This window comes from Phacochoerus africanus, chromosome 1, assembly GCF_016906955.1.
Source record: "Phacochoerus africanus isolate WHEZ1 chromosome 1, ROS_Pafr_v1, whole genome shotgun sequence".
Taxonomy (NCBI): domain Eukaryota; kingdom Metazoa; phylum Chordata; class Mammalia; order Artiodactyla; family Suidae; genus Phacochoerus; species Phacochoerus africanus.
This window is the reverse complement of record NC_062544.1, coordinates 113,796,372-113,816,582: the sequence shown is the minus strand read 5'-3', so window position 1 is coordinate 113,816,582 and position 20,211 is coordinate 113,796,372. Positions and strand designations below refer to the sequence as shown.

Below are 20,211 nucleotides of genomic sequence, written 5' to 3'. Positions count from 1 at the left end.
TTGACACATATTAAGATGGCCACTAAATAACAAACAAATTAAAAAACAGATTACCATTTTTATGTAATTTGGGGGACTGAAACAGGTTTATTACTGAAGGATATAAAAATGTTTGACACACTTCAAAGTGAAATGGTTCCTTCTATATAGCTTGGATTGTGTTAATCCAAACTATCAAATAACGAGTATAATTATAAATCCCAATATACCTATAGAATTCAAACCAGTTACCAAAGCTGACCAAACACTAGCCAAATGGGTTGTGCGCAAGAGCATGGGACCTCTCCCTTGGCTCTGTTTAAGTGAATAAAAGGAAGAAGCCTAAATATAATTTATGACATTTTCTAAGCGGCTGGGTAGGGGCTTTTTTTTTTTTTTTTTTTTGACTTTTTAGGGTTGCACCTGCGGCATATGGAAATTCTCAGGCTGGGGGTCAAATAGGAGCTGCAGCTGCTGCTGGCCTTTGTCACAGCCACAGCAACGCCAGATCCAAGCTGCGTCTGTGACCTACACCACAGCTCATGGCAACACTGGATCCTAAACCCACTGAGTGAGGCCAGGGATCGAACCCACATCCTCATGGATACTAGTTGGGTTCCTAACCCAATGAGGCACAATGGGAACTCTGGGGCTCTTTCTGACCATGTTGCACATGGTACCCAGAACTTTCTGTGGCATTTATTTGAAGTCAATAAAAATAAGGGAATAATAAGCATAAGAAAATATTTTAAGTCAAAATATAATTTGTAAGTTTTACATAATTCCAATGTCAAAGTTCAATGTAAAAGCTATCTTATTAAATATAAGAGCATGGTGAAACACCCTTATCATAGAGTTATTAAACCTACACTCTCTAAGACTAAGTACTAAGTATGACCATCCATGTCACAAGACCTGTAAAACTAAGATGGGAAGAGAGGTAACTCACCCATCATTCATCTGGTGAGCAGGGTTTGAATCCAGATTTACTCAATGGATCATACCCTCTAATCCTACATAATTAGGAAGCTGGTTCCCAACTACCTGCTGGGTAGAGAGGATAGTGATTCAGGGATCAGCATCTGTTCAGTTACTGATGTGCCATTTGAAACAGCGAAAAGTCATTTCACTTCCCTGTGCCTGGACTGACTTTTTTTTGTAGAGATAATGGGATTTACAAATATAAAATACAGCCAACTTATTCATTCTTATGCTATAGAAAAGAAGACAATATTTTAACAAATGATGTTATTATACTAATAATCAAGTTCATTCTTAATTCCAAGAAATCACTACCTAAAATTCTATTTTGAAATGTGAAAGAGTATAAATAAATGTGAAACATATAATGCCAAAACAATGAAGGAGAAAAAAAAAACACAAGTTCATTTTCTGAGTTAGTCACTCAAATATAAGAGAAAATAAACATACATTCATTTATTTATGTCACAAATTATTGAGACCTTAGTATTTGCTAGGCACTGTGTGTGAGGCACAGGACATCTAATAAACAGTTGCTGGACATCTAATAAGCAGTTAAGACACAGATATGTTCTCTCATGCACATATACACAGCCATTGCTGATCATGAAAAGCATCAAAATCCTCACTGTATTAGATGTTCACATAAATATGAAACACTTCCTTTTTTGACAAAATTCTTCCTGCACAGAAAGCTCTGAAATTTAACACAGTCAGGAAAAAAACAACCTTTACCAAGAACAGGACTGTGAACAGATAATGTGACTGTAATGTGGCTCTGAAGTCAGCTTGAATAACCCTGCAAGACCACTCCATTTGTACCCTCTTCTTGATGCTAAGGTAAGCTAACAGGGTGACACTGACCACAGCTATGGCTGCATTTTCCTTGCATTTACTCTAAAACTCTGTAACACATATGTCAATCTGGAAAATTCCTTTGGCCCAGAGGAGGAACTCAAGTCTTAAGTAATTAGAAATCAGGTTCCACCAAAATTATTATTTCATATAGCTTTTATTATTTCATAAAGCTTTAAGCAAAACATGAAAATCCTGCTAAGGACAATGTTGTTCAAAAATCTTGTGGGCTTTGAAAAAAATTCCTCAAATCGTCTTTAGGATCTTTACAAAAAATTCAGGGCTGTACTGCAAAGAGAATTATAAAAGTGGGTATTTTTAGCAGCCTTGTGTCTTCCCACTGTGGCAGAATAAGAGCACATCATAAGTGTTATGTGCCTCTCAGATTTATAAAGCTGGAGCTACAGCTTAGGCCTCTGGGCCCATACAGATAATTAAAATGCAGCTAAATGAAAATTTTGATTTACGGTAATTACATTCAAATATCATCATAATTAAGTTCATTTTTCAAGAGACAAGGACTGCACTCATCATATTCAAGGATAGCACACACAGAGCTCTGTTCCCACAATGCCAAAGAACAAGGAATCAATGATTTCTTTTGCTGCTTTAACCAAATAATATCAGAGAACCAGGTCTAGAAAAGTCTCCTAAGGTCACTGGGACATTCTACACCGATAGGTTTCTCATCTCATTCTATCCTGTTTCAGGAAGGTGGCCCCAGAGAACCAGCTCACTGTTCAGGCACTCAGAGGCCTTCAGAAGCTCTCCCCCAATATACTAACCTAACCCCATTACCTCAATTTGGACTCTTTTCTTGGTCCTTCTCATACTGAAGAAATAGCATTGATCTTTCCAGACTAAACCATCTCAAATCCCTTCACTGTCTCCACGGGTCTGCTTTTCATGCTTTCACTTTCTGCATTATCTCCTAAGCTTTGAATGCTGAGCTCAAAGATGTACAAAATTTCATTCTAGCTCAGCTAGATTTGTAAATTTTTCTGTACTTCTGGAGCATTTTTAATAAAAGTTACCCCTGTAAAAGAGGCTTATGACTCTGCAGTAACATCATTTGAAGTTCTGATAACATAAAGTTGTAGTAAATGAACAAAAAAGTCAGGTAAACAAATTCAATTTTATCTTTCAGAGAAAGTCACATATTAGAGCCCTAGATAAACCACATTTGTGTTTAAGAGGCACACCATAAGCCTTGAGATACCTGACTGTCACATGTCAATCAAAAACCACACACAAGGGTAGTGGCACTATGACACTATCATACTTCCCTGCACTCAACAGGTTTTGATGTATCTCAGTATCACTGAAACAGAGAAAAGAATCCACAGCAGTCAAAGTTGGTTTAAAACAGTGACACGATCTTGTTTTTCTCTTCAGCAAATAAACTCAAATGCAGCCGGGCAGTTAAGTTTTACAACTGGGTAAAAAAAATTTAGTAAATCAGAAGTTCCCGTTGTGGCGCAGTGGTTAACGAATCCGACTAGGAACCATGAGGTTGTGGGTTCGGTCCCTGCCCTTGCTCAGTGGGTTAACGATCTGGCGTTGCCGTGAGCTGTGGTGTAGGTTGCAGACGCGGCTCGGATCCCGCGTTGCTGTGGCTCTGGCGTAGGCCAGTGGCTACAGCTCCAATTCAACCCCTAGCCTGGGAACCTCCATATGCCGCGGGAGCGGCCCAAGAAATAGCAACAACAACAACAACAACAAAAGACAAAAAAAAAAAAATTTAGTAAATCAGAATCAACTTTAAGGGTATACAAGGCAATGTGGTATTGTGAGGGTGAGCACTTTCCAATAAACAGGTTACTAAGATTTTGATGAGTCCGTGATCTTGAAGACCAAGAATAATAGCTTGGTTATTCAGGAAAAATGAAAGTATGGATCGTGTCACAAAGGGATTCTCTGTTTAATGTTTGAAAAAAGGAGGACTATTTAGTTTGTCTCTCTTTATGTGAACTCACTAAAAAACTACAAAGCTATAAATTTGGTAGATGCCTTTAGAGAAACTGTACTTAGACATTAGAGAAATTCCCAGTGGCCCTGAATAAGAATAATAAGAAAGACCTTTTCTCAGATTTTAAGTATCTATTAAATAACTTTTAGAATGTACACTAGTAAAAGGTATTTGATTGTGTTTCTTTAATAAAAAATTCAATTAAAACAGAAGTTAATTTCAGTTTTCTTAAATATTTCATTAAAACCTGAGAGAAACATAAATCAAGTTCTATTCTCCACAGTGCATGGGGAAATAAGAATAAATGCTTGTTTCCAGAGCAACAATATCTACATAGCAGGGTCCTAGTTAGAGTCAACAGCAGAGAAGGGAAAGAGAATTTGCACATACTGTAAAAAGGGCACACATTCGTTCTATCTTCTCTGGGTTCCTTGGCCCACCATTCTTGTTCAGTCTCACCAGAAACCGCTCACTGAAATGTAGGAGAAAGAGACAGAAATGTAAGGGACTGCATGCTCCAGAACAAATAAAAAGGCCATTTACAGAGTAAGCCTAAACACTTCCGGGACAGCTCACAGTGACCAGCAAGGCCAAAAGCACATGTCTAGGGGCAGGAAACTATTTTCTTGCCAAGCAACATGCAACAGAGACTACAAAACTGCTTGATAGGTGTTGCTATTTACTTGCCAGTTATGGCTCTCATGCCCCTAAAGGTGTGTGCTCCCTGAGGGCAGCAATGAGGGTTATGTATTCTATTTTTCCCAAATACCCCTCAAAGCTCTGTGCATAACAGTAAGCTCATAAGAAGCATATTTTTTTTATGTGAACATTCAGATCATCATAAAAATATTCATGATACTAGGTCCAAAAGAGTCTACATTACCCAGTTTACATCTTCCCATATAACTTTTGAGAATCATTTTACGGCTAAGAAAAAAATGTTACAGGGACTTGCAAAAACTTGGGTAAAAAGTCAAAAAGAAATAATGTACGGTAACTAAAGCTCTAATTGCATTTAATAGAGACATTAAAATATTTTATTCCTGGAGTTCCTGTCATGGCTCAGCAGAAACAAATCTGACTAGTAATCATGAGGATGCAGGTTTGATCCCTGGGCCTCGCTCAGCAGATTAAGGATTCAGCATTGCCATGAGCTATGGCATAGGTTGCAGATGCAGCTCCGATCTGGCATTGCTGTGGCTATGGTATAGGCTAATAACTGCAGCTCCAGTTCGACCCCTAGCCTGGGAATCTCCATATGCTGCAGGTGTGGCCCTAAAAAGACAAAAAAAAAAATTTTTTTTTTATGCTTCAAATAAAGGTTAATTATTGAAGGAAATTATTGGACTGAAAAATGTTAGAAAAAGTGTTTTCAATATCTGGAGAAGTGTCTCCTTGCTCTCTTATCTCCTTCCTGCCCCTGCCTAGGATTTCATTCCCATCTCTTCATCCCAAGGTTCTCTACCAACCATAACAGGAAAACTGAGCCATGGCAAACACAAGGTATGTGATTCTAAAAGTAATTTACTTCTTCTGTGCCCAGAGTCATGTATTCATTACATATATGAGATATCAGTAAAAGGGCAATACTAAAATATTGTAATAGGATTACAAAATATGGTATATTTTAAAAAAAATTTTATTTCGGAGTTCCCGTAGTGGCTCAGTGGTTAACGAATCCGACTAGGAACCATGAGGTTGTGGGTTCGATCCCTGGCCTTGCTCAGTGGGTTAAGGATCCGGTGTTGCCGTGAGCTGTGGTGTAGGTTGCAGACACAGCTCGGATCCCATGTTGCTGTGGCTCTGGCGTAGGCCGGTGCCTACAGCTCTGATTAGACCCCTAGCCTGGGAACCTCCATATGCCGCAGAAGCGGCCCTAGAAAAGGCAAAAAGACAAAAAAAAATTTATTGCCCCAATATGTTATTTTTTTCCTATTGTACAACATGGTGACCCAGGTACACATACATGTATACATTCTTTTTCTCACATTATCATGCTCCATCATAAGTGACTAGACATAGTTCCCAGTGCTACACAGCAGGATCTCATTGCTAATCCATTCCAAAGGCAACAGCCTGCATCTATTAAATATGGTATAATATTAATTGCACAGGTTGCTTAATTTGTTCACATATTCATTTGTTCATTTAGTCGACATACAGTTATTAAATTCTCTGTGCTAAATATAGGAATACAAATGTGAACACAACGTATACAAGACACTTTTCTTTCTAGAGCTTAACTTGGGAGGCACTTAAAAGTACAGAAATGAAGCTCATAAAAGATCTAGGTCAGATATAAATTTGAGGGTCTTCAGCCAGGGGGATTAGATGGGAACAAGAAGAGAATATGCACAGAATAAGGAGAAAAAAAGGGGCTTTGGTCAGAATCCCAAGGAGCATTTATATTTAAGAAATAAGTAAAGGAAGAACAACGAGCAAAGTAGACATATAAGGACAAACAGAAAAACAGAAGAAAAATAAGGATGGTGGAATTCTATATTAGTTAAGGGGAAAAAGTGTCTGAAAGAGGAAGGATGGATCAATGAGGCCCAAGGGCACTGAGAATCATGTGAAACGATAACAAAACAGTGTGTGCTGGATGTTAGAGATCATCAGTGATTTTGGCAAGAACCCTTCTGATAACTGATGAAGAGGCCAGTGTGAGAAGCAAAAAATAAGCAGAAACTGTGAGTCTAAACTACTCTTTGAAGAGGTGAAAGTGATGAACTTTTACTTAAATGGGCATGTTGAGTTGAGGGAGGTCTTTGTTTAAAGATAGGGTAAACCATATGTATATATTCAATTTATTTTCAATGAAAGAATCAAAATTCAGTAACAGTGCACAGTAGTTTCAACAAATGGTGCTGAATAATCCATATTAAAAAAAACTGAACTTTGATCTTTGCCTATAAGAAATTAACTTCAATTGATCATAGACCTAAACATAAGAGCTAAAACTATAAAACTATAAGAATACACACCAGAAAAATGAGACAAATACCTTTGCATCTTGTTCACATTTGTATTTCCATATTGAGCACACAGTAGAAAAATCTTTGTGATCTAGGATTTTTAAGCAAATATGACGAATTACAACAAAATGGTAAATTGGGCTTTATCAAAATTAAAACCATTATCTCTTCAAAAGACATTGCTAAGAAATGAAAAGACAAGCTATAGACTAGAAGAAAATATTTATAAACACTCACCTAAGAAAGGACTGTATTGAAAACATAAAATCTCAGAACTCAATACGAAGTAACAACTCAAAAAGTGGATAAAAAAGGAGTTCCTGTCGTAGCGCAGTGGAAACAAATTTGACTAGGAACCATGAGGTTGTGGGTTCCAATCCCTGGCATTGCTCAGCGGGTTAAGGATCCGGCATTGCCACAAGCTGTGGTGCAGGTCACAGACACAGCTCTGATACAGCATTGTTGTAGGTGTGGCATAGGCCGGCAGCTACAGCTCTGATTCGACCCCTAGCCTGGGAACCTCCATGTGGCACAGGTGCAGCCCTAAAAAGACAAAAGACCAAAAAAAAAAAAAAAAAAAGAAAAAAAAAGGACAAAGATCTGAACAGATCTTTCACCAAAAAAATATAGGTGTGGCAACTAAGCTCTAGAAAACATCACTAGTAACTAGAGAAACATACTACACACCTACTAGAATTGCTAAAATTAAAGACTGAATATACCACAGATGGGCAAGAATATAGAGCAACTAGAACTCTAATAAACTGTTGAGGAGATTGTAAAATGGTACAGCCACTTTGGGAAAGAGTCTGATAGTTTCTTAAAAAGTTAAACATACTATATGACCCAACAATTCTACTCCTAGGTATTAACTCAGGAGATATGAAAACGTATGTCTACACAATGACCTGTATGTGAATTTTTATAGCAGTTTTATATATAATAGCTAGAAACTATAAAGAATCCAAATATTCATCAGGAGATGAACAGACAGTCTATACAATGGTATATCCATACAGTGGACTATTACTTCACAATAAAAGAAGCAAACTTTTATAATAATATGGATGGATCTCAAAAGCATTATGCTAAGTAAAAGAAGTCAATCACAAAAGGCCATATACTGTTATGTCTCCATTAATATTACATTCTATAAAATGTAAAACTATAGGGACAGAAATCAAATCGGGAGTTGCCAGAACTGAGGAAGAAGGGAAGGGATTAACTGCAAAGGTGCATTAGACAATTTTCTGGGGGTGATGAAATGTCTTATATCTTGACTATCAGGTAGTTTCAAACTATAGATTTGTGAAAACTCATCAAACTATGCTTTAAAAAGGGTGAATTTTACCATATGTAAATTACTGTTCAATAAACCTGACTTCAAAAAAAAGATGGGATATACCTAAGAACATTTACATCTAATGGGACAAACGCTAGTAAAAGGGGAGATATTAAAGACAGAAGAGAGAGGAAAAAAAATTGGTAAAGGAAAAAAAGGTTCTCACTTTCTCAGGAACTGCAAGAATCCAGGAGAGAGTGAAGGAAGAAACAACATGTGTAGATACAAATAAGTTTGAGGTTTTAATATTGCAAAGTTGAGGCTCATCAGAGAAACAGGAAATCAGAAAATAATAGTAAAGTTTAGGAGAATAAAAGACATCCAAAACCATCAGGAAAAATTCTCAAGACCATATAAAATACAATGTAACAAGGAAAAGTAGAAATGGTGGTTGTCACATGGTAAAATGGTAAGTGGTAAAAAGGACATTCAGTTGAGTCAACTTTTTCTCTAAAGTATAATATTTTTTCTTTTTTCTTTTTATAGCCACATCTGTGGCTAGGGTCAAGTCAGAGCTGCAACTAAGGCCTACACCACAGGCAGCACAACACTGGATCTGAGCTGCATCTGTGACTCAGGCAGCCTGCAGCAATGCAAGGCCAGGGAGCAAACCCACATCCTTACAGAGGCAACGTCAGGTCTTTAACCCACTGAGCCACAATAGAAACTCCATAATCTTTTTTCTAAATTTTATTTAAAAAAAATAAATAATATATAAATTTTATTTTTTAAAAGTATAGTTAATTTACAACTTTCTGTTATATAGAAAAATGACCCAGGCATATATATATATATACACACACACACACATTCTTTTTCTCATATTATCTTCCATTATGTTCTATCCCAAGAGACTGGATATAGTTCTGTTTGCTACAGAGTAGGACCTCATTTCTTATTCATTCTACACGTAATAGTTTGCATCTACCAACCCCAAATTCGCAGTCCATCTCCCTCCCTCCCCCATCTCCCTTGGCAACCACAAGTCTGTTCTCTATGAGTCTGTTTCTGTTTCTGTGGATAAGTTCATTTGTGCCATATTTTAGATTCCACATATAAGTGATATCATATGGTGTTTGTCTTTCTCTTTCTGACTTATTTCACTTAGCATGATAATCTCTAGTTGCATCCATGTTGCTGCAAATGGCATTAATTCATTCTTCTTTATGCTGAGTAGTATTCCGTTTATGGTGAGTAGTATTCTGTTTTAGTCCATAAAAATAAATGACTTTGTTTTTCATTATATCTGGCTTACAGTGTTCTGTCAATTTTCTACTGTACAGCATGGTGACCCAGTTACATATACATGTACAGATTATTTTTTCTCACATTATCATGCTCCACCATAAGTGACTAGATATAGTTCCAAGGGCTACACAGCAGGATCTCATTGCTAATCCATTCCAAAGGCAATAGTCTGTTTCTATTAACCCCAAGTTCCCAATCCATCCCGCTCCCTCCCACTCCTCCTTGGCAACCACAAATCTATTCTCCAAGTCCATGATTTTCTTTCCTGTGGAAATGAACCCCATCTTTTAAATCCATTCATCTGTCAATAGACATTTAGGTTGTTGCAAAACCAAACAACAACAAACTTTTTCATGGCTTACTCTTTTTTTTTGTCTTTTTTTAGCTATTTCTTGGGCCGCTCCCGCGGCATATGGAGGTTCCCAGGCTAGGGGTCTAATTGGAGCTGTAGCCACCGGCCTACGCCAGAGCCACAGCAACGCGGGATCCGAGCTGCATCTGCAACCTATACCACAGCTCATGGCAACGCCGGATCGTTAACCCACTGAGCAAGGGCAGGGACTGAACCCGCAACCTCATGGTTCCTAGTCGGATTCGTTAACCACTGCGCCACGACGGGAACTCCTCATGGCTTACTCTTGCTTTCAGATAAAATAACAATCAGATCTCTAAGCCCTCCAAGGCCTTGTGTAGAACATTTGGCATATCTATGTAGTCCCATCTCACACGAGCCTTTCTTACTACTCTCCACACACTGTTCTTCTAGACACAAAGGTCTTGAACAAGCCAAGCTCATTCTTGACTTAGGACCTCTGCACTGCCTGGAATACTGTTCTCTCAGCCCAAGTGGCTCATTAAAATGCCAGTTTCCCAAAGAAGCCAATACTGATGATGTTAGCAAAAGCAGTACCCCTTCTATTATCCCCCCTCCTTTATTGCACTTGGCATAAACTAATTATTTTCATTTGTTTACTATCTTTTTCTTATATGAGAGAATAAACTCCTTAATAACAGGGACCTTTGTTCACTGATGTATCTCAAGTACTTTCAAGAGGCTAACCTACAACAGATGCTCAATAAATGTTGAATGAAAGAAAGTGGACATTCCTTGAAGAATTGCTGTGTTGGAAGGAAGCTTGTTGACAAAGGTCATCATAAATTGGATGAGTAGCATCACCATCGCACTATGCAGAAACACTGATAAGCCAAGAGGGAACAAACAAAATGGTCAGGACAAACCAACCTTCTAACTTGGCAGATAAAGACTGAGAAAAACCAAGCATGTTATAGCAGTCAGAATCTCCCAGCTACCCACTAAAATCCATGTTCTCTGTTTCTTTTGAGGCAGCCAGAGAGACTATATTTCTTAGCCTCTCTTGCAGTTGGGTGTGGCCATATAATGAGTTCTAGACACTGAAATGTGGATAGAAGTGACATGTGTCACTTCTCAACTTAGCCCTAAACACTACTAGCATGTTTGCCTTTATGCTTTTTCTCCTTTCAGATGCCTGGAGTGGAGATGACCCTCAGAGCATCCTTTGGGCAAGAACAGAGTATTTATAAGTCTGAATCACTGAATGATTGTATGGATGAGGGCCACACTACTTAAATGCAAATTCACCCACCCAGTGTCATTATACAAGCAAGAAATACATTTTTGTGTTTGAATTGTTACCACTTTTCTGTTAGGACAGCTGATATATTCTAACATGTATACATGCTTATAATAAGCACTCAATTAGTTAACTTGATAGATGAAAATAAAAACAATTTACAAAGTTTATGTCTTTTCAAGAGAATTTATCATTACTGCTATTCTCTTCTTTGGAAGGAAGAAATAACCTAACTGCTCTCACTCTCACACTACCACTCTCTGTGAATCTCTTAAGCAGAGACATCCTCCAAGCAGGCTGCCATTTTGAGCTCCTGGTTAGCCATGGAGAGGGGTGCTATTCGAAGGGATTATACCAAGTTCTGATCCAAAGATAAAAGGGTAGATAAAGCAAACTCCAGGGTGCAGAGTGTTGCTGACCTTATCAGAACCTAAAACTTCTCTTTTTCCTCAATAGTAAAAGGAGGCCCCTAAGATAGTTTTCCCAGTGCCTCATTTTTCCTAGAACGTTTCAAACTCTTGTTTCATCTGGCCTTCTTCACAAATTTGTGAAGCTCAAAAAAACTGTTTTTTCATTTCAAAGGATTCTGGATATACATCAAATTATTTCCTGTTTTGCTGGCTTCACCAATCGATATGATAAATAAAGGCTGCTTTCTGCTAACATTCAAACTATGTGAAGGCAAATACCTATCCAATGTTTACAAATTTGTCAAAAGTGTTTTGCAAAAAGTGGTCAGTACTGTTGGGAAAAATGCATTAAGCACAGATTATGATAGATTTCTACCCTACAGGACTTCTCAGAGGCTGAAAATTTTATGTGTTTAAGTAGCAATGGGACAGGTGACTTTTGACCCCACAACCCACCTTTGCATAAGGCAATATAATCTGTACAAATACAGCTTGATAAATGCTGAGCGAATCTACCCGCAACTAGAGGTGTAACAACTCCTCATATTTCCCCATAAAGTGTGAAAGGAACTGTGGCAAAAAGGGTAAAATTTATGAAATTTTACAAACATCTGCACCTCTATATCAGAGGAACAGATCATTTTCCTCCTAAATATTCTGGGTGAGAAAACGCTAATTTTCTCAATAGGAAAAAAAGAGATGGTTAATCTCTTATTCTACAATAAGCAATGTTATGAGAACTGCTCTACATTTACTTGTCTTTATGATAAGCTATGCAGGAACAGTATATTACATTAATTTCATATTATTGAGCAAGTCCTTACAAATGAAATCTATAATTTGAATCTTTGACAAGTCTAATTGTGTCTTAATTTTAAGATCACTTGCTTTTATGAGAGTTCTAATTCCTGGGTGGCAATGCATTTCATACACTTCTCCATTGATGGTAATTCACGCATCCCTACAGCAAACGTTTGGTGACCAAAGAGCTGCTAGTCTGTGCCAGGTGATGAGGCAGAGGCTATCTTTAATCCTCAGTGAGGTTATTTCCTGGAGACTTTGCTTTGGAAATGTAAGCATGCTCCTCAAATAAATTTAGAGGAATTCTCCCAACTCTTTCAATTTAAACTTCATGTTTCTCATTTGGGCCTCTGCGGTGATGGATGCCAACCATGTAGCATCTCTCTCATGATAACCTCCAAGGTCCCTGAAAGCTGCAAGTAGCCCCAAGGCCGTACTATACTGTACAATCCAATGGATTAGGAAATCTCTAATATTTCCTCAAAGACGCATTTTCCAATTCAGATACTTGGTTTTATTTCTCAAGATTTCCCACCTCATTCTAAATCACAGAGAGTAGAAATACATAAAGGGATTTCATAAAGGCAAATCAGTACTGTGGTTTTTGAATTTATTTTTAGTATCAACTTTTCCCTTCTTTTCAATAAAACCACACATGATTCACCAACATACGAAAAATGAAAAAATAGGGCTACTTAGGTCGAGTCAAAGGCAAGGAGAAGGGTCAAGAGCAAGAATCGTCCCTACTTAGGCCTCTTTCCTAACTACCACCTGTTGCTGAGACACATCAGGGCTTCAAAGAACATTTTTATGACTCCTAGTAGAGTTCAAGAGTTCTTTCCACCCTTTCTTCCTCCTTTCCACTCTTTCAACAAGCATACATGAACTCTTACCATGTTCCAAAAACTCAACTAAATGCTGGGAATGTAGAAATGAAATGGTTCCTATCCCCAAGGTTCTGAGTCCACTGGAAGAGAGATGCACATAAAATAAAAAGTGTAATTACAGTGTGAAAATGCTATAATTAATTGCACAGAAATAGGCTGACAAGCTCCACTGGATGAGGACAGGTTACCTAAATGAAATATTGGGACACATTCTTAGACAACTGCTAGGCTTTTGGAGTTTGGTAAGGGGTAATTAGAGATGAAGAAAAATGGATTCCAGAAGAAGAGTGTGCAAGTGCAGATCCTCTTAAGTATGAGGCAACTTGATGGTGGAGAACCTCAGGTCATGAGGTAAGAGGGCACTGGAGAGTGGGGAATGGTCAAAGGTGTCGTATAATATAGAGTGGACAAACCCATGGTGTGAATTACATGTGAGGCTTCTCTCAGCTTGGCAGGTAACCAGGAGTACCTGCTAGGTTATTAAAAGTGCAGATTCTTGTGCCCCATCCAAGATCTTCTGGATAAGAATCTCTAGAGGAGAGGACTCCTGGAGTAAGTCCAAGAATCTATATTTTTTAAAAGGTCTCAGTTGGTTTTTAGGATTAGCAAATTTGGAAAACCTCATTATGGGTCTTAGAGAAGCTCTGAAACTCCAACTATGAGAAGCAATGTTGATCTCCTAAGTTTTTAGAATGATCACTTGGGTTACAGTGTGGAAGGTAGGTTGGTAACATAGGAAATACTCCAAGGACAAAGCAGAGCAGCCCCAGCAAGCTATGATGCAGTTTTGGGACTGAAGAGAGGTGAATGGATGCGAGATATATTTAGGGGACAGAGCTGACCAGATTTAGCAGTTAACTGAATGTGGTAGTGTCAGCCAGAGAAGATAAAAAGAGGAGGATATAAAGTTCAGATGTGCATGCTGAATTTGAGGTCTCTCTGGGATATGTAGGTGACAAAACCAGGCAGGTGAAAGCCCAAGTCTGAAGCTCGGGGGAAAGATGTGGTTGGGAAATACAGCCCTGGTACTCATCAGCTTGCTACAGCAGCACCAACAGCAGCCACTTCATGAGTGTCTCTTGTGTACCAGGCATTCTTCGAAGTGTTTCTTCTCTTGCCTAAAGGAGTTGAATTCTCATAACAGGTATTTTACCTCTGAAGAAACTGAGAATCAAAGTTTCCGACTTGAGATCAAAAAGTAGAGAGTGGTAAAGTTAGAATTCAAATCTGAAGCTGTCTGACATCAAAGTCCATGCTTTCTCAGTATTTTATCTTATGAAATGAGTATTGAAAAACTAGTATGTGTTGGAAGAGGGGAGAGGAATCTCTGGGCAAATACACCTGGGAAATGCTGCAAATCACATCCTGCCCTAGAGATACACAGTGTGTCTGTGTCACACAGGTTCCCAGAGATGCTACATGAATGAAACCTAGCCAGCCCCAGGATCCCTATTATGCACATGGGGCACCAAACTTTTCTGGTAGAAAGTCTATACCAAGCCCCATTCCACATCTGCTACTGGCACCGAGTCTGTATGAAGTTCATAGTTCTTGGGAGTTCCTTTTGTGGCTCAGTGGTTAACAAACCCAACTAGGATCCATGAGGATGTGGGTTCGATCCCTGGCCTCGTTCACTGGGTTAAGGATCTAGCATTGCCGTGAGCTATGGTGTAGGTCTAAGACTTGGCTTGGATCTGCCGTTGCTGTGGCTGTGGCGTAGGCCAGCAGCCGTGGCTCCATTCGACTCTAGCCTAGGAACCTCCAAGGGTGTGGCCTTAAAAAAAAAAGAAGAAGAAGAAGAAGTTCATGGTATTCTCACCCAGAAGACTGATATTGGTCAGGGTGTGTGTGTGGTGGGGGCAATACTTTATCTAATTTGGAACAAGCAGAGATTCTTGGATGACAACCAATCCCAGAAAGCAGATTCTTTTCTTTTACTCTAAAGCAAAAGAGACATGTGAGTAAATCTGTTATCACATATTCTCAAAGTTATAACAGCATTTGTGTAATTACACAGCCCCTACGGGGTCTTTAGAAATCATGCATTTCTCATGAAAATGAACTAAATGGTAACTTAATGATCAGTTACGTGGGGAGCTAAAAACAGTTGTTTTTTACTGTAATGATTTATGCTTTCACTCCAGAATCAAGCTTCCAATTCTAACCATAAAAAGCATGTAAATGAATAAACAGGGGTGAAGCGAGGGCGAGAATCTGCTGGCAGGACAGCACAATGCTGAGTCAGATCATCTTTGCCATCTGAGGAAGGTACATCTCCTCCTTGTGGGGAAGAGGTGGCAGGGAGATTGACCCTGATTTCTACGTGATTTGCTAATCATGCCTTTGGGGACTCAAGAAATGTCACGCTTTTACATTTCTCAGCTGAAGGTCAAGCAGTCTGAAGTATTATAGGAAAGTAATCATGCTAGCCCTCGATGTCAAAAAATGTTAGAACAGCAGCTACTTCTTTGTATTCAGGAACATCTCTGTCTGGCGTAAAAAAAATGTACCCTTCGTAGACGGATTCTCTGCAACTTCTGAACAGTAACTCACTGAATAAATACATAATCCTGAAAGTAATGCTGAACAAATCAATCAATAAATGAGGGTTGAAAAAAACAGTTTAACTAAGAATATTTTCACCAAGTGTATAGAAATCTACCTTTTAATTTATCTGACTGTACTTAGATAAATATAAGACCATGCACTATCACAGAAAAATAAAGCATTTAAGATCAAATCACGGATAATATGATTTAATGTTTTCCTATTTATTTGTTACAATGTGTTTTCAATTTATTTACTGTGCAAATTGGAAACATTTAAACAAAATGCTAAAATGTGCTTACTTAAGGCCTCATTTAAAAACTCTGTCTTGGTAATGACAATAAAGTAAAATAAATTTCTTTTATGAACAATCACACTCAAGATATTATGATCATAACATTCCCTAACGGATATTCTAGTAACTGGAAAAAGACAACCTCAAAAATTCACTGCTTCCCCAACAGAATCTGATTGCAAGTAAAACAAACTTTGAATGAGCAAACATCACTGTCTCTTGGGATTTAATTGCTGAAAATTTCCACAGTCTTCACAGTTAGGCTTTGGAATTTCTACATAACAGAATGCAAATGAAACAAACATGCACCAAGATTGTGAACAGGATGGTGGCAATTACCAACAAGTGTATCATACTTTTACAGAGTTTATTAGCACTCTCATACAGTACTTTATGTGATCAATAAGAACTTGGCAGGAATACTCCAAGTTTTCATGGAAAGAGTTATCTCTTGACCTTTTTTTTAAAATCCATGTTTAAAATTACAGTTAATTTATAATGTTCTGTTAGCCTAAAGTGTACAGTAAGTGATTTAGTTATAAACATATACTTATCTTTTTTCACATTTTTTCCATCATAGGTTATTATAAGACATTGCATACACTTACTTCCCTGTGCTATACATTAGATCCTTGTTTACTTGTTTATCTTTTTTTTTCTTTTTTGGCCACCCCATGGCATATGGAGTTTCCAGGCCAGGGATTAGAAGTGAGCCTGCACTTGTGACTTATGTCATAGCAATGGCAATGCTGGATCCTTAATCCACTGTGCCAGGCTAGGGACTGAACCTGTGTCCCAGTGCTCTAGGGATGAAGCTGATCCCATTGGGCTACAATGGGAACCCCTTGTTTACCTATTTTATACATGGTAGTGTGTATATGTTAATCACAAATTCCTTATTTAACTCCCTCTACTCCTGTCTATCCACTCTGGTAATCGTAAGTTTGTTTTCTATGTCTGTGAGTCTATTTCTGTTTCATAAATAAGTTCATGTACATCATTTTAAAAGATTGTACAATTAGGTGATATCGTATGATATTTGTCTTTCAATGACTTACTTCACTTAATATGATAAATTCTAGGTCCATCCATTTTGCTGCAAATGGCATTGTTTCATGCTATTTTATGGCTGAGTAATATTACATTGTGTAGATATATCACATCTTTTTTGGTTTGTTAGATTTTCTTTTTTACCCTTTTTACAGCCACACCTGCAACACAAAGAAGTTCCCAGGATAGGTGCTGAATCGGAGCTGTAGTTGAGGCCTATGTCACAGTCATGGCAACACCAGATCTGAGCTGCATCTGCAACCTAGACCACAGCTTGCAGCAACACTGGTTTCTTAACCCCTTGAGAAAGGCCAGGGAGTGAACTTGCATCCTCACAGAGACAACACTGGGTCTTTAACCCACTGAGCCACAATGGGAATTCCTGTTTGTTAGTTTTTTAATTAAGTATAGTTGATTTACAATGCTGTGTTAGTTACAAGTGTACAGCAAAGTGATTCAGTTATATATATATATATTCACGTGTATATATTTTTCAGATTCTTTTCCCTTAAATATTATTACAAACTGTTGAATATAGTTCTCTGCTATATAATAGGTCCTTTTTGGTTATCTATTTTATATGTAGTAGTGTGTTTATGTTAACTCCTAATTTATCTCCCTCCACTTCTGGCTATCTTTGGTAACTGTAAGTTTGTTTTCTATGTCTACGGGTCTATTTCCATTTTGTATATAAGTTCATTTGTATCATTTATTAAGATACCATATATAAATGATATCATATGATATCTATCTTCCTCTTTCTGCCTTACTTCACTCAGTACGATAATCTCTAGGTCCACCCATATTGTTGCAAAGGCATTATTTCATTCTATTTTATGACTATATGTATATATACCACACCTTCTTTATCTATCCATTTGTTGATGGGTTGCTTCCATATCTTGGCTATTGTAAACAGTGCTGTAATGAACACTGGGGTGAATGTATCTTTTCAAATTATGGTTTTCTCCAGATAGATACCCAGGAATGGGACTGCTGGATCAGCTCTATTTTTAGTTTTTAAAGGAATCTACATACTGGTTCCATACTGTTCTCCGTAGTGGCTGTAGAAATTTACATTCACCAGTAGTTCGTTTTTTCTACACCCTTTACAGCATTTGCTGTTTGTAAACTTTTTTTAACAATTTTTTTTTTATTTTTTCCATTATAGCTGATTTACAGTGTTCTGTCAATTTTCTGCTGCACAGCAAGGTGACCCAGCCACATATACATATACACATTCTTTTTTCTCACATTACCATGCTCCATCACAAGTGACCATAGTTCCCAGTGCTACACAGCAGGATCCCATTGCTTATCCATTCCAAAGGCAATAGTTTGTATCTATTAACCCTGAATTCCCAGTCCCTCCCTCTCCCTCCTCCTCCCTCTTGGCAACCACAAGTCTGTTCTTCATATCCATAATTTTCTTTTCTGTGGAAAGGTTCATCTGTGCCCTATATTAGATTCCAGATATTGATGATGGCCATTCTGACAAGTGAGAGATGATAACTCATTGCAGTTCTGATTTGCATTTCTCTAATAAAAACAGCAATGCTGAGCATCTTTTCATGTGCACTTCACCCATCTGTATGTCTTTTTTGGAGAAATGTCAATTTAGATTTTCCGCCCATGTTTGACTAGATTGTTTGGTTTTTTGATATTGAGCTGCATGAGTTGACTGTATATTTTGGAGCTTAATCCTATGTTAGTTGCTTCATTTGCAAAAATGTTTTCCCATTCTGTGGGTTGTCTTTTCATTTTGTTTATGGTCTCCTTTGCTGTACAAAACCTTTAGGTTTAATTAGGTCATATTTGCTTATTTTTGCTTTTATTTTCATTACTCTGAGAGGTGGAACTGAGAAGATATTGCTGCGGTTTATGTTAGAGAATACTCAGCTTATGTTTTCCTCTAGGAGTTTTATACTATCTGGTCTTATATTTAGGTCTTTAATTCACTTTGGATTTATTGTTGTGTATGGTGTTAGAGAATGTTCTAATTTCATTCTTTTACATGTAGCTTTACAGTTTTCCCCAGCACTACTCATTGAAGATGCCTTCTTTTCCCCATTGTATATTCTTGCCTCCTTTGTGGTAGTTTAGTTGATCATAGGTGCTTTAGTTTATTTCTAAACTATCTATCCTAATCCATCGGTCTCTAGGTTGTTTTTGTGCCATATTCATATTGTCTTGATGACTGTAGCTTTGTAGTATAGTTTGAAGTCATGGAGCCTGATTCTTCCAGCTCCATTTTTCTTTCTCAGGATTGCTTTGGCTATTCAGGGTCTCTTGTGTTTCCATACAAATTTAAATTTTTTGTTCTAGTTCTGTGAAAAATGCCAATGGTAATTTGACAGGGATTGTGTTGAATCTGTAGATTGACTTGGGTAGTATAGTCATTTTGACAATATTGATTCTTCCAATTCAAGACCATAGTATATCTTTCCATCTGTTTGTGCATCTTCTATTTCTTTCAACAGTGTCTTACAGTTTTCAGAGTACAAGTCTTTCACCTTCTTAGGTAGATTTATTCCTAGATATTTTATTCTTTTTGATGCAATGGTAAATGGGATTATTTCCTTAACTTCTCTTTCTGATCTTTTGTCATTAGTATATAGAAATGTGAGAGATTTCTGTGTATTAATTTTGTATTCTGCAACTTTACTGAATTCATTAATGAGTTCTAACAGTTTTCTGGTAGCATCTTTAGGATTTTCTATGTATAGTATCATGCCATCTTCAAAAAGTGAGTAGTTTTATTTCTTCTTTTCCAATTTGGATTCCTTTTATTTCTTTTTCTTATCTGATTGCCTTAGTTGGGACTTCCAAAACTATGTTGACAAAAAATGGCATGAGTGGACATTCTTGTCTTGTTCCTGATCTTAGTGGAAATTCTTTCAGCTTTTCATTGTTGAGAATGATGTTAGCTGTGGGCTTAATGCATGTAACCTTTATTATATTGAGGTAGGTTTCATCTATGCACACTTTCTAGAGGTTTTTTTTGTTGTTTTTTGTTTTGTTTTTTTTTGTCTTTTTGCCTTTTCTTGGGCTGCTGCAGCACGTGGAGGTTCCCAGGCTAGGGGTTTAATCAGAGCTGTAGCTGCTGGCCTACGCCAGAGCCACAGCAATGCGGGATCCGAGCCACGTCTGTGACCTACACCACAGCTCATGGCAACACCAGATCCTTAACCCTGGCAAGGCCAGGGATCGAACCCGCAACCTCACAGTTCCTAGTCGGATTCATTAACCACTGAGCCAC

The 20,211-nt window shown here is 37.8% G+C and overlaps 1 protein-coding gene across 5 annotated transcripts in view; it reads right to left on the bottom strand.

The window, feature by feature from the left end:
• Positions 1-20,211, bottom strand: part of DOCK3 (dedicator of cytokinesis 3) — a 489,707-nt gene that overhangs the window by 136,204 nt on the left and 333,292 nt on the right. For all 5 annotated transcript variants that reach the window (XM_047775399.1, XM_047775426.1, XM_047775408.1 and 2 more), the window contains exon 10: positions 4,175-4,256. In XM_047775399.1, coding sequence (XP_047631355.1) covers positions 4,175-4,256 — 82 coding nt within the window. The remainder of the gene's footprint in view (positions 1-4,174; positions 4,257-20,211) is intronic.